This window comes from Papaver somniferum, unplaced genomic scaffold (assembly GCF_003573695.1).
Source record: "Papaver somniferum cultivar HN1 unplaced genomic scaffold, ASM357369v1 unplaced-scaffold_29, whole genome shotgun sequence".
Lineage (NCBI taxonomy): Eukaryota > Viridiplantae > Streptophyta > Magnoliopsida > Ranunculales > Papaveraceae > Papaver > Papaver somniferum.
Genome location: NW_020639929.1, coordinates 2,065,315 through 2,082,217, shown reverse-complemented (window position 1 = coordinate 2,082,217; position 16,903 = coordinate 2,065,315). Strand labels below are relative to the sequence as shown.

General features: G+C 35.0%; 1 protein-coding gene across 1 annotated transcript; it reads right to left on the bottom strand.

Moving 5' to 3' along the window:
- Nucleotides 1-4,067: 4,067 nt before the first annotated feature.
- LOC113341387 (GATA transcription factor 12-like) lies at nt 4,068-5,856 on the bottom strand. Its single transcript, XM_026586286.1, has 2 exons — nt 5,379-5,856; nt 4,068-5,262 (listed from the first exon to the last, which is right to left on the bottom strand). Exons 1-2 carry the CDS (start codon nt 5,718-5,720, stop codon nt 4,450-4,452), a joined length of 1,155 nt encoding a protein of 384 aa, XP_026442071.1. The 5' UTR covers nt 5,721-5,856; the 3' UTR covers nt 4,068-4,449.
- Nucleotides 5,857-16,903: the final 11,047 nt, after the last annotated feature.

The following is a 16,903-nucleotide window of genomic DNA, read 5'->3' as shown; positions in this document are numbered from 1 at the left end:
AGAGGACTGGTGGGTTTTGGGAGACAGTTGGCTAGTGGGGGCAAATGCCCCCACTGTCCCCATACCTGGCTTCCCTTGCCCACATGAACCAGAATTATGGTGTAAATGAATCCTGATATTTTTCCTTAAACCTATGTATATGAATTTATGGAGTACGAGTACAAACATGGGTACTCCTACTAACACATTCATGCAAATGAATTAGGACAATTTCTAATAAGGAAAAAGGAGATACATAATCTATCTAGATATAGATGGATAGATATTAGTAGATAGGCATAGTATTGTCGAGAGAGGCACGTGAGAGTGACTTTGTTTTTTCTTAATTTTTTTTCTAAAAAGAGTCGAACCCTATTCCATTGGGTCTTGCATAATATTAAACTAAAGAACCCCCTTAAAAATAATTCTAGATAGAGATGATCACCACGTGATGGAGAAGTGGGTGGGGGTGATGGGAGAGTGTCGTTATGTTTTAACTAGCCATAGGCAGCAGCAGGCAGCAACAAGATTAGATTCACTAGCATTGTCTATATAGGATTAGATTAGATTTGTAGTGATCACAAAAACAAAGAAAAAAAAGATCAAGTATTTTCATAGTATATACCGCCAAAATGAATACGAACCTCCTCTAGCAATTTATATTATTATCTCTTCTTTCTCATCATCTTCTTCTTCCTCCTCAACTTCTTCATCACTCACTCACTCACTCACACTACTAAACTTACTCGAACTGTGTGTACATTTGTCTGTGACCATAAAATACAAGATTATTAATCAAGAATATTAATACAAAAAATTAGAGGGATTTAAATATAGTAGTATGCATGTGGAGTATCTTAATCTTTTTGATTAATTATAACTGTAATATACTGATGATGATATCACCATTGAGGGCGGAGTGGCCAGTATACCATGCACTGTCTTTCTCTGCAACTCTTGTACTGCTTTTCCTTTACACATTACCATTGATTGATCATCAACTTGGTGGTGGGTGTACTTTTTTTTTTAAGATTAGTTTAAGGTATTAGTAGAGGGTAACTAATTATATGCAAAACACAGTGATTTATTAGTATTTAACACTGTCCTTCCTGCCATAAAACTTAATATACAATTCAAGTTCTACTAATTAGCTAGCTAGCAGGATCATGTTAAGTGCAAAATATGTCCTCAAATTTCACAACACATTCTTCTATAGAATAACCATAGTTTTCAGAGATTGCTAGCTAGAAACACTATTCTACCAACTGAACTTTGAACCCATAGCCTTACGCTAGTCGGTCTGCCAAGGTAAATCCCGCGTAAAACAGCTGCTTTCGGAGCGGTGTAAAATGCAAGTACATTGCATTAGAACTTTAGAAGTTAATTTTTTTCTCCATATACAGTTTTTATTACACAATTGATGCAGGTACATGGGGATTGTAAGTTGTGATAAAAATGAATGCAAGGCCGGTAGTTAGGAACAAAATCAGTGGAAGAACATCCTTAACTTAAGTGGGGTAAATTAAGCATTATGATATTAAGGAGCTCACATGGTTACCCATGTGAGTAATGTAACGTTTTGTTCCTTCTTTTAAAGCTAAGAGAGGGAAAAAGAAAGAAAAAATATAGAGCAAAGGAAAACGTAGCGTTCCTTCTCCTCAAACCTCTATATGTGATCATATCAACAAATTTACAGAAAAAAAAATATTAATAAAAAGTGATGATCCCACAGTGAAGGAGTGATGCCCCATTATTTTGAGTCAAACCCATTAATATTCTGTCACTTGTTGTTCCCATTTTGGCTGTGAACCTAGTCTTCTTCACCCAATCCTTGTACATTTACCTATGAGCCACTAAAATGTCACCACGTTACCTAGTAAAAAGCTAATGCTGAATATATCACTTCATGTAAGTACCGTTTGTGTTAGTTAATTAATCCTTTTGAAAGTTTGTTTTTCTTGTCTTTGGAATCAATGTGGATAACTTGCACTGTGTATATAGACATTGGTACATAAGAATTGCCATAGAAAATTGACAGAGGCATGAAAAAGAGGGACATTTGGTACATATACAACTTTCTAAGTGAAATGGTATGATGATATGATTAACATTAAGGTTGAACTTGTAATTCGGTGATAAAATAGGCTGAACCATCGAGTGGTCCGATGATTTTCATGTTCCCTCTTATCATAGAGGTAGGTGTTCGAATCCCTTAATTGCCAGAAAAATTCTCATTTGAAAAAGTTTAGACACTAATACATCTTCACATGTTTTCATGTAGCCTACCATTATGTTCATTCAAATAGTCCCCCATACGGCAAAAGCTTTCTTCTACATACTACTTCATCTCAAAAGAGTTAAGTTTTAACACTCCCCCATTGGTGTCCCCTAACAAACTAAATGGCAGTGAGTAAAATCCCTCCAATGAAAATTAGACAAGTCAACTTCTTAGAGAAACCAAAATGCAAAAACGAACACTATCTAGCACTACATGAATTTCATCAAACTTTGAAGTGAAGCATAACATATAGTACATTATTCTCTCAAAATACTACGAATTTAAAACCCTAAAATATGATCATAAATTCTTTACTAATTTAAATTTGTCCCTACGGGTTCCCTATGGATTAGCAACGTCTAGGATCGCGCGGACAAGACGAATATTTACTTAATTCAATTTTTCACCATTTATTTCATAATCCTCGGAGTAATTTTTTAATAAATATTTTCAAAACACAAATATCCAAACAGTACTTAAATGTTGCAAGGAATACATACTCCTCTTCTTCAGGGTTACGTTATGTTTGTAGTAAGATTATAATAAACCCAACCCATAATTAATTAATACCCGACCGAACCGCTTTATCACTACTACTCTATCCTTTTCTTTTTCATTTTTTTCTTCTTCTTGGAATTCAATATTTATTTTTACTAGAAATTCCGTGCATAAAAATACATCAAAGTACAAAATCCATTTTTCGATAAATATTTTTGTTGATAATAACGGAATACAATGAATAATAACCGGAAATTCTTACCACTATAAGTTAATGTTCATGGTACGTATATAAAGTATGCCTCATATAACAAGTTATACTGTTAAATTGTTGTACTTGCATGAAGAAAAATTCTTACTTTGCTTTTCTACACTAAGGTAATTTGTTCGGGAGATGAAATTCGAAAAACATAAATATATCATTTTAGTTGATTTTGCACATATTTTTAAGGTATTCTCGTGGCATTTCAATTTTTGATTTATACAAAAGTGACCCTTAGCACGTAAGATAATGAAATCAGTGTAAGCTACTAGACTGAGAAAAAGAATTTGAACAAATTAGAGTTTTTTTTTTGTTTTGCTAAATTCACCGTTCATGTAAATTATTCTGATTTTTATTCTCTTTTTTTTGCGGGATTACTCGATTATGCACAAGTTAAAGTATTTATTTTTATTACTATTTATTTTCTGGCCCTCTCAATCTCCCTGTAGCCTATTAATGCAAAATCAAGGTCCCCCTAGAAAAATAAATTATAAATAAATAATTCTTGAATCAAAGTTCATTTTCCCTAAAAATCTCTTTTATTTTTTTCCATCTACATTAACAACCAAAAAGATACAGTTCTCATTTTTAAATAATGACATTCAACTTAGATCTTTCTAATTAATTAGCCTACTCAAATAATTTAGTTGATAGCTACAATGTTAGGACTATTTGATTTCTATCAAATTAATTATAAAAATAATGAGTACTAAAAGAAATCTACGTCAATGTTTTGATTTAGCTTAACATGGTGGACCATACAATCATACAAATGGAAAAATCTGATATGATCAAAAGATTTAGGAAGTGTAGTATCAAATCATGATGGCCCCTTATACAAAATAATCAAGATTTGACCTTAGAAAATATCAACTTAATATTTAAATTATATAATTAATCCTATTATAGAATCAAATTTAGTTATGGACATTAAACCGTGCATGTTTTCTCACTACATGGGTATCACTCATTTTTACACTAGCATGAACAAATTTAATAATTTAATCACGAACAAAAATAAATCAATTTTAGAAACTATTTGCTACAAAATAACAAGGCAAAAAAGGATAATAACAACATTAAATTTTTCCTAAACACTGCAAAAAATTTACTTGCAGTAATTGCCTAATTTAATTGGCAAAAAATAGAGAAAGTAAAGTACACATTACAACTACAATTAATCTTCCTAATTCCCTCCATTTCATGGGATCCTCAAAATCCTACCAGTTCTTAAAAGATGGAAATTAAAAAAATAGAAGAAAAAGAATTAAACTCATACAATTAAGAAAAAAAATTAGATGAAATGAAAAGTTCCACGAGATTCTCTCTCTAAAAGGATTTCATTTTACTAATTAGAGTTCATCAAATTTCACCTAATGTTCATCGTTTAACTCCCGGGGGAATGCCATCGAATTCCGTCAATGCGCCATCATCAGATAAGCTGTCGGTAATCCGGCCCGACATGGTGATGAATTAAGTAATCATCACAACTTGAATCATCATGGTACATGTTGTTTGAAGGATGCAAATACTGATTCTGGTGGTGGTGGTGGTGATGGTGAGGATGAACCGAACGTTGCATTTCCTTTTGTCGCCGAAGTTCAAGAACCTTCCTATGAGAATTGGAATGTTGAGTTAGAACAAAAGTAGGACTAGCAGCGGGGCGATATTCAGGAACTAACCGACCCGACTTGTATCGAACCCCACAAGCATTACACAATGTTTTCGGACCCATTGGTCCGGTACGCCATTGCGGGGTTTTGTCGGTTTGACAATGAAGGCATTTTCGACCATCGCTATTGTTTGCAGCCATCATATTCTGGTGATGTTGATGAGTAAGTTGTTGATGACGGTCCTCATGATAATTCGAAGCGGACGAAGAAATAACATCTTTTTTCTTCGAAGAAGATTTTGGTGTTGATTTTCCTGAGGAATTATTGGATAGGTTAATATCGGATTCCGATGAAGATGTTGTTGGTGATAATACTAGCAAACGAGATGACCAGTTTGATGGCACTGCTCGGTTTCGCTTACTACGAGCTTTTCCAGGAACTTGCATTTCCGGACGAAACGTCTGGTTGTTTCGATTGTTTTCAGCTTGGTATTCTCCACGATGATGAGTTTCTGATTCTGAGTTGGTTCTTGCTTGCATTCCTGATATCAATTGAAGTTTTGCAAGATCTTCTGTTGAGAAGGTTTCTTCCCCTATGTTCGATAGCCATTCCAGTTCCACCAATTCATCATACTGTAATATCAAAAACCAAAACCCAAAATATCAGCATACAATTCATCACCAACATTTTTAAGAAAATATCAGAATTGAACCCTGAAAATAAAATCAGAATTAATAGAACATCGTACCGGAGGGACGCAAAGATCATTAGAGAACTGAGGATGTTCAGGGAAATTGCGTAAATGATTATCATTATAACCAGAAAAGGATGAATTACAGCTATCAACAGCAGTAACAGCAGAATTAGAATCAGTAGAATTCCCAGCAGTATTATTAATATCGAAAGTATTTCCTCCTCCTTCTACTTCTGCGTTAGAGAAATCAAGAAGATCATCAATAACAAAATGCTCATGAGCACAACCACCAGCAAGTTTAAATGAAGAAGAATCATGTCTTGTAATCTCTGGTGTGTTGTGATTATGATGAGTGTTTCTATAGTATCCACCATGAAAATATTCTGGTGTTTCCATTTTCAAAGAGATTAAGGGAAAAAAAGTGAGAAAGGGGTGAAGAAGGAGGAAGAAGAAGTGTTCACGAGAAACAAGAGAGAATGAGGAGAGCACAACACATTATAAGAGTAGGGTTTAATGTGTTCTTGAAGATGATAGGTGGACAGCTAAAATGGATGAATTTCATGAGTTAAAAAATGGAAATATAATTAAAGTAATTAAAAGAATCTTTTATTCTGCCATGAAAATTTGTATTCAATTCACTGTGTAGAGAGAAAATGATGATAATAATAAAGTTGTTTAAAACTGTTTACTTTAATTACTTTATTACCCTTTTTATTTTTGGAAATTCATTAATTATTGCCATTGTAGTTTGAATGACTTTATTGCCCTTTACTTTGAATTTGTGGCTTTTTTAAGTAATTGCTCACCTAAATGGAACTAAATCATAGTGATACACCAGATTTAATTGAAGATTCAATGCTTAGTGTTGCATTAGTTTCAATATTAACTGGTGTATCTAGTATTCCACTGATAATGCATACATATTGCTGGATATTGTTAGACGGTATTTAAATTCTTGATTTGGTTAATAAATATGTAGAATCCGTAATTAATTTTTGAAAAACATATAGATTTTCTTACTATAAAGGAAAAAAATATTCAATTCAATAACAGGAAAAAAATATTCAATTCAATAACGATTCTGCTTTTTGGTGTTCGGGCGTTTCAAACCATTTGCAATTTAAATTCTTCGTAGATAATGAGTTGAGCCATTGAGCCAATTACATGACTAGCGAAAAAATATTGTGTGCGACATTGCAATCATTTTATCTCTATTGATAAACAAAAACTTACCAGCATTAAGCTTAAGTATGGACAACCTTGGTACGGACCTTCGGCCCTCTATGCGTTTAGTATTCAATGCATCACCGGTCAGGGTCCATGTACGTGGTACACTTTGTTCATGAACAAGCTAATTGCTTCATCCAATAGCTTCATCTGTTGTCGTCGTACTTTTTGACAGTTCATCTAACAAAAGTAGTGTACCACAATGCTAAATCTACCTCTGGCAAGTCACATTCTTTTAGGCTCTGCCGGGTGACTCGGCATTATCCTTCAAATATAAAGGCCGGCCGTCCTAGTGATGTTCCCAAGGGTCATCTGATATGAGCGGTGAGAACATGATCAAATGCTCGAACCCCTATAAAGATTTTGAGAGATGTTTATTATAGTAATTTTACTACTTGTAATTACAAAAACCAAGAAGCATAATCTCTGAACATACAACGTTACGTACAAGGGCAATTGTTGTTAATAGCATACTAATTATTGGGCTTTACAGTCTCTAACTCCCTGCCCTGTACGGATATGTTTCCTCCCAGTGCTCTAAAGAGAGTTGACATGAAGAGGGACATAATCGTACTTTCGTTGGATTGCAGGAAAATAAAAATGCTGGAAAGAAGAGAAATTAAGTGATTAATTCAACCCTAAGGAACCGATCTAGCAGGTTTGTCGCTGTGACTCGTGCATTAGCGTCCAAGTTTACAGCCGGATTCCTCTGCTTTATTTTTCCTCGGGAGTTGCGTTTTATTTTTTTTGTTTTATCTTTTTAATTTACAAAAAATCGCACTTTCCTTAATTCCGATTTTGCCCTTTTGTTTATTTTAGTGCCTAACCCACGTTTAAGCACGACGATTACAGCTCAATGGCTCAGTTAATTTGTATCTTACGGTCATGATCATTTTCATTACATGTTAGTTAGTCAGAAATAAACATGTCAATGTAATTAGGGTTAGTCCTGACGGATCAAATTTGCTAGAAACTGACCCTAGTCTTTTAGTGGACCGTGAACCAGACCAGGGTCTCACTCTTTGTCTTCTCAATCCGCCGAAGTAGAGCTCTTATGTAATTAGGTCCACTTGACCATCTCCACGTACAATTTGCTTTCTTGGGATTTTATGACATTTTTGAATAAAAGTTCTAGATGTACGGATGTCATGGCAAAGTTATTGGCTAATGATATCGATGATCTGAGTTCGTAGTTCGTTAATACTAAAAAATTTAACGATTGAAAAATATTAGCAAATTATAAATATACCGTTTAAAAAAATTTCAAAATGGCTCTCAATAGATCTCATGTTCTTTATGTGGAACCTTTCTTCCCAGCATTCCCCTTTTGTATGAATTGCAAACAATGTTGATTACTTTGATCCATTTCTCGTGATGGAAAATAATTCACATCACCTTTCAATATTTGTCTGATTATCTTGACTGAAAAATCGAGAAAAAACACTGGAAAAATAAAATCATGTAAATAATGTTAAATTGCTTAAATTTTATTACTGTCCTGCATCATTGTATACGCTTTAGTTTACGAATAATCCAACAATTACACACATATGACTTATTGAGGATCGTTGATGGGCACCAAAATGTACTACTACACACAAATTGTGGGATATGAGTATAATTCAAGAAAACAATTCAGTTTGAGAATAGTTCAGGAAACTTGCTACAGACACGGACCTAATAAATATATCAAGAAACAGATGTGCACTAAATGCAGGGCAAGAATAGATATCCCAAATATATGGCGTTCAGTGGTTGACTACGACTAATCTGAGCTTTAGCCCGGGTAAGTCAAGGCTAGATCAGATTCTAGGTCCACCCCTGATGGCATTTGTCCACAATGTGACCGCTGACTCGAACTCATAGTCATGGGTCGAGTTGGGGAATAGAAGGTAGAGCTCAAGACCGCAAATATTTGTGTCTTCCCCTAGATGGAAGATGGATAAGGTTAAGTGAAATATTATGCTTGAAATTAAAGGAAAAGAAGAAGAAAGAAAGAAAAAAAGGCTGAAAAGAAAAGAGAAGGGGGCACCAGGTCGTTGCTTGGCGTGGAGGGTTTTGTTATGACAATTTTCTTTATGTTATTTTATTAGACGGGTGTGGGAGTGGGACCCAAATAGCACGTGACCGAGAGTGTTGTCAGCAAACCATGTGAGAGTGCTTCACTCGTGTTAAAGCCAAAACCAGCGGTTGTCTTGCCACGTGGAAGGGTATATGTGTAATTTAGGATATAGAAAAAATGAAAAACTAGAGTAGATGGGATATAGATAGGAGGGACTCGAAGGAGGGAGTGTGAATTTGTGTTCATGCATCCCACCCTTTTCTTTGGTGCTTCCCCGTATACACGTGTTTTCCTGCTCTTTGATTTCAAGAAAATATCAACCAAAAGAATATATATATATATATGAGAGAGTTAGAGTCTACTCCATGTATTTGTCTTGTTGGCAATTTGGGTAGAAAAAATTTGCAATGATAATTGTTATTGCAATTAAAGAGAGAAAAGAAAACTAAATTAACTAACAAGTTTCATTGATATGGGAAACGTCACTCTAATACAATAATAAAATTACCAGAAGTAATTATCATTGCATTTGTCCGCACCACATTCTCTTTTTTTTTTTAATCCATCAAAAGAAATTATATTAAGAAGCATACAAGTCATGCGCGAACGAAAACAACCAAAAAAGGATCAAGCGATCCTTACCAAAACAAAAGCACAAAGAAAAAATTAAGTCAAAAAGTTCCAGGGTTAATCAAAAAGGATCAAAGACGTCTTGACATACCTTAAAAACTAAACAACCAATTTTACTTGCAAACTAAAATAAGAGCACAAGCTCTATTTTGATAAAATAACTATCAGAAAAATGGTGGAATGGTTAGATACTCACTCACGTCACAAGCAAAAGAAGGCCGAGAGTTTGTTCTTCCTGATAGCCAAGGAGGCAAGGACAGATCAAGAGTTCATTTGAATATTTTCTGACCTGGGCTAAGGTCAATAGATAACCGTAAATCATTCACTTGAACTTTTTTTACATTGGCGAACCAGTGGTGGAGCGCCTAGTACAAGGATATCTACTTGCTCCTCCGCCTAGCCGGCTCTAAATTATGTTGGGCCAAATGAAGACATGAAGCTATTTACAAGCCTGATTTTACTTTGAGTCATAAAGCAATATCTTTCATCCAAGCCTAACTTTTTGGAAAAATAACCCATTTTCCGATATCAAATTTGGTTGTGTTAAAGAATTAATAGTGAGAATGGCTGTCAGCAGAGACGAACCTACGAGAGAGTTATAACTTTGGCAGAGAAGGGAGCTAAACTTTCAAGGTTTGGGTGCAAGATATTGCTTTATGACTCAAAGTAAAATCAGGCTTGTAAATAGCTTCACGTCTTCATTTGGCCCAACATAAGCTTTAGAACCGGCTAGGCGGAGGAGCAAGTAGATACCTTTGCACTAGACTGGCTCCGTAATTGGTTCGCCAATGTAAAAAGAATTCAAGTGAATGATTTACGGTTTTATCTATTGACCTTAGTCCAGGTCAGAAAATATTCAAATGAACTCTTGATCTGTCCTTGCCTCCTTGGCTATCAGGAACAGAAAATGGGTTATTCGTCCAAAAAAATTTAAAACGTGGCTCAAATGGACGAGTAAAAATTAATATGGGTGAAATGGACACAAAAAAAATAGGAAGAATGAAAATGGATTCATCCTGGCTTTAATTTAAAAAAGAGAGAGAATGAAACTGGATGCATCCTGATATAAATTAAAAATAAGAAAAAATATTTAAAAATTGATAGGATGAAACTGTTTACATCCTGGCTATTTTTACATTTTCGTCCGTTTAAACAGTATCAAATTTTACATGTCCGTTTCACCCAGAAATTGTTGATTTTGGTCTTTTTAACCAATTTTGTGATATGAATAGGGAGGTCTACTGTCTTAATGTGTCACAAATATTAGCCAGGTGTTGTACGTGGTTTGGGTATCCTGGCTCGTCTAGAAATTCTTTTTACACAAATTATGTGCATTTTGAATTTGGTTGTATCTTGATATCTAAATTTCGACGTCAATAAACCTTTAGAGTACTCATGTGAGCTTAAATGTTGGTCGCATTTTCAAAATTAAGTTGGATGCTAAAGGATCCAGGAATCAATAATTGAGAGACAACTAATTTTTAAATGAAGCAAGCACTTGTTTTGGGATTTTGATTAAGTTTATCAATGGGCTCCCTCTAGATTTTTAAGGACTAACTTACTTAACGTGATTGCACGTGCTAGATGACTAAGTCACGTTATCTTTCAAACCCAAGTATCCTCACGTGCATACCTCACGTGATATGTCACGTGCATGCAAATGAAATTATTGCTGATGTAATTTAAGTAACTATAAACCAAGGTTTGAAAAACGGCCGTTTTTTCCGAAAAAACGTCCGTTATAACGCTCACGCGCCATATACCGTTCTCGTGAGGCTCACCAACACGCTTACCTAAATAATACCGATAAATAGGAAAAAATGGCGTTATTTAGATCCGTTATAACCGTTTTCACACCTGTGATTACCGTTTTTCTAAAATTAATATTTCAGTTTTTTTCTTCTAAATAACATTTTAACACACGTTTTTTACACCGTATTTTCCGTTTTCATACCGGTTAAACCCGTTTTTAAGGAAAAAAAAATTGAATTGGAGAAATTTTTATACAATTTTTAATTTCAAACTTACAACTAAAATTTCATAAATAATCATTAAACACTTCAAATTTTATAAACTTACAATAAGTAACCTAGTGACAGTAGTGCTTGAAATTTTAAACTTAGACAAACCAACTTGTACCGGCATTTTTTTTTTGACTTATTCAAGTATTTTCTGTTTTCTCGACGATTCTCAGTTGATTCCTCCTCCTCTTCCTCCGCCTCATATTGGTTCGCGTAATGCATTTGGCTGTCGTAGTTAACAGTATCGTCATCTTCATAACCATAGTCTTCTTCCTCATTATCATTACGATTATCTACTTCATTATTGATATTAATATTGGAATTATACTCTTCATTAATTCCTCGGGTATCTTCTTCTGGACGATCTTCAGTGTAATGAGAATTGTATATGGGATTTTCATTTTCATGACCTTGTGTATTGTCTCCAAATGTTAGGTTACCAAAGTCATAAACAAAGTTACTCACTGGCAACCTTTGATATGAGATTTCAACTTATGGACCATGCCATTCGTATGGTGGAGGGAGAGGCTCTGGATTATTAGATGCTTCCTCTTCCAATTCATTTAACCAATGTTCTTCCTGAGGTAAAACTGGTGTTTCATCATCCCCTGCTATCCAATCAAGCATATTTCATCTGTCAGCAGGCTATGAACATCGTGGACATCGATGTTATGTCGCTTTGCTTTACCTTGAACTCTTGCTGCTCCAATCTAAATTGGTACTGAACATATACCAAATCGTTTATTCTTGACGAAACTAAACGGTTGCGTAGTTTGGTGTGAATTCTTTCAAACACACTCCAATTCCTCTCGGATCCAGACGATGTGTTTGTCTGGCTTAGTATCTTTACCGCGATCCTCTGGAGTGATGGAAACTGAGCACCGTATGACAACCACCAGCTTACAGGATCACCTTGCAGAGCAGCCAATCTTGCTGATGGTGATGCAAATTGGCCTTGCATCATTTGCATTCTTCCCGCCTAAAAATATCAAAAACTGTGAATAGAAATTCATATAATTACGAAATTAATTGTTAATAAAAATTCACACCTCTAGCATGCATGTCGCTTGTTCTTGAGGGCTACTAATCATTTTTGATATAACTTCACTGAGACAAATTTGGGGCTGAGAAATTTCATTGTTGATGAGATTGGCTGCTGGGTTGTAGATATAATATGGATTCAGAAAATGCGCTGCAGCATGAAGAGGAGAACTCAACTGATCTTTCCATCGTCGGTTAATCACACCTACAATAGAATTATTTCGAGTTTTACCCAAACCCCTTTCTATAGTTTCCACACATGTAGCAAGTGCATGAAACAAATAACCCATGGTAGGTTTATCTGAATCCAAGAAACGGATCATTTTCAATAAAGGACCAACCATCATGCATGCATTTTGGCATGTGTGCCAAAACATCTCATTCAAAATAATGTTTTTCACATCTTTAGCCGTACGAGTTTTTCCTTCTGGCGAGTTCACAAATTCTTGGTCTACAAAAAGACTCTCGATTGCATTACGTTGATCAATGATACTTTTGATTGCGATAAAATTTGTCGCAAACCTTGTTAAGCCAGGGCGCAATAGATTGCGTCCCCCAGAATGTTGTCTGAATCTAGCAAGAACCCAACCATGATTATAAATAAATTTACTGATTTTTCTAGCTTCTGAAATCACACCTTTAACAAAGGGGAACTTTTCAGTATCTTCCAACATTAAATCCAACACATGAGCTGCACAAGGTACCCAAAAAAATGTACCATACTCTATGGCCAATCTCATACCTATTAAAACAAAATGAGAAATGAATTAATAATAATAAAAATAAACAACTGTAATTAAATTAAGTTGTAATAGTTACCTGCGGCTTTGAATTGGGATCCTTGATCAGTTACTATTTGAACAATATTTGTCGGACCAATATCTTCTATAACCGGTCTGAACAAACTCATCAAATACTCTGCTGTCAACCGATTATGCTCGATGTCAACGCTTTTCAAAAATGCTGTCCCATGGCCACTGTAAACTAAGAAGTTTACAATCGTATGGTTATTTTTGTTTTTCCAACCATCTGACATGAGTGTACACCCATACTCTCTCCAATAATTTCGTTGGACCGACACCACATCCTTCTGAATCCTTTGTTTTTCCTGCCTTAATAATGGGTTCGACAACTTATAGGAAGACGGAGCTCTGTATGATTTTCCGAAATTTGCAACTGCATTGAATGCCTCGTGGTACTGAGTTGAGTTGGCCACATTGAAGGGAATATCATTAGCATATAAAAAACGTCCAACAGAAGAATCAACTTTTTCCCGGCATGTTTTACTTCTCCCAAAATTCGCCATGCTAGGTTGAGAATCCCTATTAGTATTATATTGTCCTCCCATATCTACAGACATCCTAGGTGCTTGGTGTGGTGTACGCATTGAAGAACTAGGTATGTCCATAGAGGCCTGTGGACGCTGTGATGTACCTTCTCCGACATTAGTATTCTTACTTTTTTCGTCCAAAAAGGTTCTTCAACTTCGATAACCCGCCCATTTTCTTTTGTGTTACCGGCGCTTGTTCTTCTTCATCTATATCATGCACAGGGTTCCACGGTTCATTTTCATACATATCTTGAATTTCTGTATCTTCATATTCAGTTTCTGGTACTCGTTGCCGTTTTGCTTTGTTTCTGTCTTGCACCCATACTTTTGCTAAATTTTTAATCTCAGGTGGCACATGCATGCAGGGAGTAATTGTACCTCTTTGTTGTGCCAAATGCATTTTGAAACGCGAAATTCCCGCAGACACTTCTTTTTCACAAAAAATACACTTCAGCTTTTTACCATCACTCATTACAGTACAATATGCATGAAAAACATCTCGTTTTGCAGATGTTGATCCTTCCATTATATTATGTAAGTAGGAAATTCACATAGCAATAAGTGACATATATAAATACAAGTTAAGTGGACATATTTCATCAATATAAAAATGGTTAGAGTAGCATTATAATTAGAAATCACAAGTTGCATTAGTCATTTACTCAACTTGAATATTAAAAGTTGAAATTAAGGATCGTGTAGCCTCTCATTTTTTCATGATTGAGAACAGGAATACAAACATACCATACATCAATTCATCATGACATTTTTTATAAAGAAACAATGATTTTTTACGTGCCAACTGATTCAAGTTGATGGACTATTTAATTATGAATATTACCTCTTAAACTTGTATTTGAGAAATTCAAAATGTAAAGCATTCCTTTGAGCAAGAAGCATAGAACCAGAGAACCAGAGGTATTGATTTCATTTCAATTCTCTTCTTGTCCTTTTAAAGCATTCCTTTGGGCAAGAAGACATAATAGCTAGCAAATCGAAATATTCTTGAAACATTTTGAATCTCGTTGCATGCGTATATAAGCACAGGCTAGCTATGTCTTTGATCATGAAACCAACTACTCTTTTTACTTTTTTTTTGTTTTATTTCTTTAACTTTTGAGTCTGAACTCTAAATTACAGACCACATGTATCATATACTTTACACACCTCCAAATGCAAAAGAAAAAGATAAATCGACTCCCAGACTTCCCTCTCTCACTCTCTTTTTCTCTAGCTAGTCTCTGACTCTCTTCCTGTTGCATTCCTTGTTGGTTAGTCTTGTAGCAAGTAGCTAAGAGCCTAGGAATATTAGTTGACAACAAAGTTTTGACTGCTTTTGAATCCGAATATGCATTATTGAAATATTGGGGAATGCATTGAACTATTCGAGTGACAACTTGAACATATCAAGTGGATAGTGATAGTATGCGTGTATAAATATTGTCGGTAGACGATAACTACAATGCATTGTTATAAGTCATAGACTTAGGGTTGTGAATTTTACTAGATATCCATAAATTTGTATGTTAAAAACCCATAAACAAATAAATAAAAAATCAAATAAATAAATTAAACCAAAAAAAATGAAAAAACGTAGTAACAACGTTATTTAGACCCGTTGTAACCGTTTTCACAGCTGTAATTACCGTTACATAGGAAATTCAGATCACAAATTATTTATTTTTCTTATTTAACCGTTATCACACCCGTTATTTTAAAAAAACGTCAAAAAAACGCGTTTTATTCCTATATAACGCGTTTTTGACCCAAAACGTGCTCACACCCGTCAAAACACGTTATAACGGTCACGCCTAGTACCTGTGACCTGGGCCGTGACCCGTTTTTCGAACCTTGCTATAAACCACTTTAAGGCAACAAACAACGATCTACCAAAAACAAATCCCATCCGCACCTAACCTAGGCCCTGCAAGACTCAAAAAGGTCTACCATGTAATCAAAATCAAGAAAGCTTAAAGAATAGCCGTGGAAATGTGAGGATTTTTGAAATGAAAATAATCTTCTTCATTAAGATTGACATAATATGATCGTAGGCATGCCCATGAGGACACATGACATCACAAACAGCGGCGAAGATAGGATTTGAATGATGGAAGGGCCACTAGCCACAACTTAGGAAATGTGTGACCAAATTTACCTATTATCATATAAAAATTCCAAAATATTGGGGTGGCCATGGCCACCCACAACTTGTGTATAGCTCCGCATGTTAATCCCAAATATAACATAATGACATACATGATTCGTTATAGTGTAAAAACGACAATGCAGAAACAAGGATTGAAGATAATAAGGGGTTCTAAAAAGAAAACTTAGCGTAGGAAGGCACATAATATATAAGAGGATAATTTGAAAGGTGTATGTGAGAAAATGTGCATTAACATAATCTTTTTTTATTTTCTATCAATAAATGAGTTAATGTTGGCCAATTTTAAACTCAGGCTATTAGTACCATTATCCAGTAATTTTACCACTGCACCATAGTGACACCCGCATATGCATAAATATGGGTGTAGCAGACTAGTAGTGTCTAAAATGCCTGATATTTAAGAAAAACAAAGCCCCGGCCCACCCTCGTATTATCCAATTGCCACATAATTGCATCATCACACAACAAGCGACATGTACAACATGCACAAGTTGCATTCTATCAACGCAAGAAAAGTACAGACAGATATACACTTCTACTTAAGTAGTTACTTTCATAATTGAAAGTCTCTTGGAGAAGATTTTGGTGTCTTCCTTTTGTCTCAAAGAATGAATCCATGAATAGAGGTGATGGTGGACTGTTGGTGGTCTTGAAGTTATCCTAATTTCATACTTACATTTCAAGTTTAACACCAACTTGTGCTTTCATTTTAATTTCTAAGTAAAGGTCTTGTGTGATAATTAGTGTTCTTGTACCTCAAACTTCACGTAGGAACGTACATGCTTTAGGTGTAAGCAGGCCCTTGATGGGCCTCACAATCTCTTTAATCATAGTGCTTATGCCCGATTACCAGTTTAAGGTAGTTGAGGATGTGGCTAATTTACAAGTAGTTGTGACAAACTTTTTTCCCTAAAAGATTCTAATTTCTGGGGTGTTTCTTCTCAATAAAACTCAAACCCTAGTTAGCATTCTTTGGTATCTCTTCTCAATAAAACTCAAATCCTGGTCGGCAAGTTCGCGAATAATTTATCAAAAGTAGCAGATTCGCCCGTATAGATATGATGTCTAGTTTCAATTCCGGACTAGAAACGCGCATTTAAC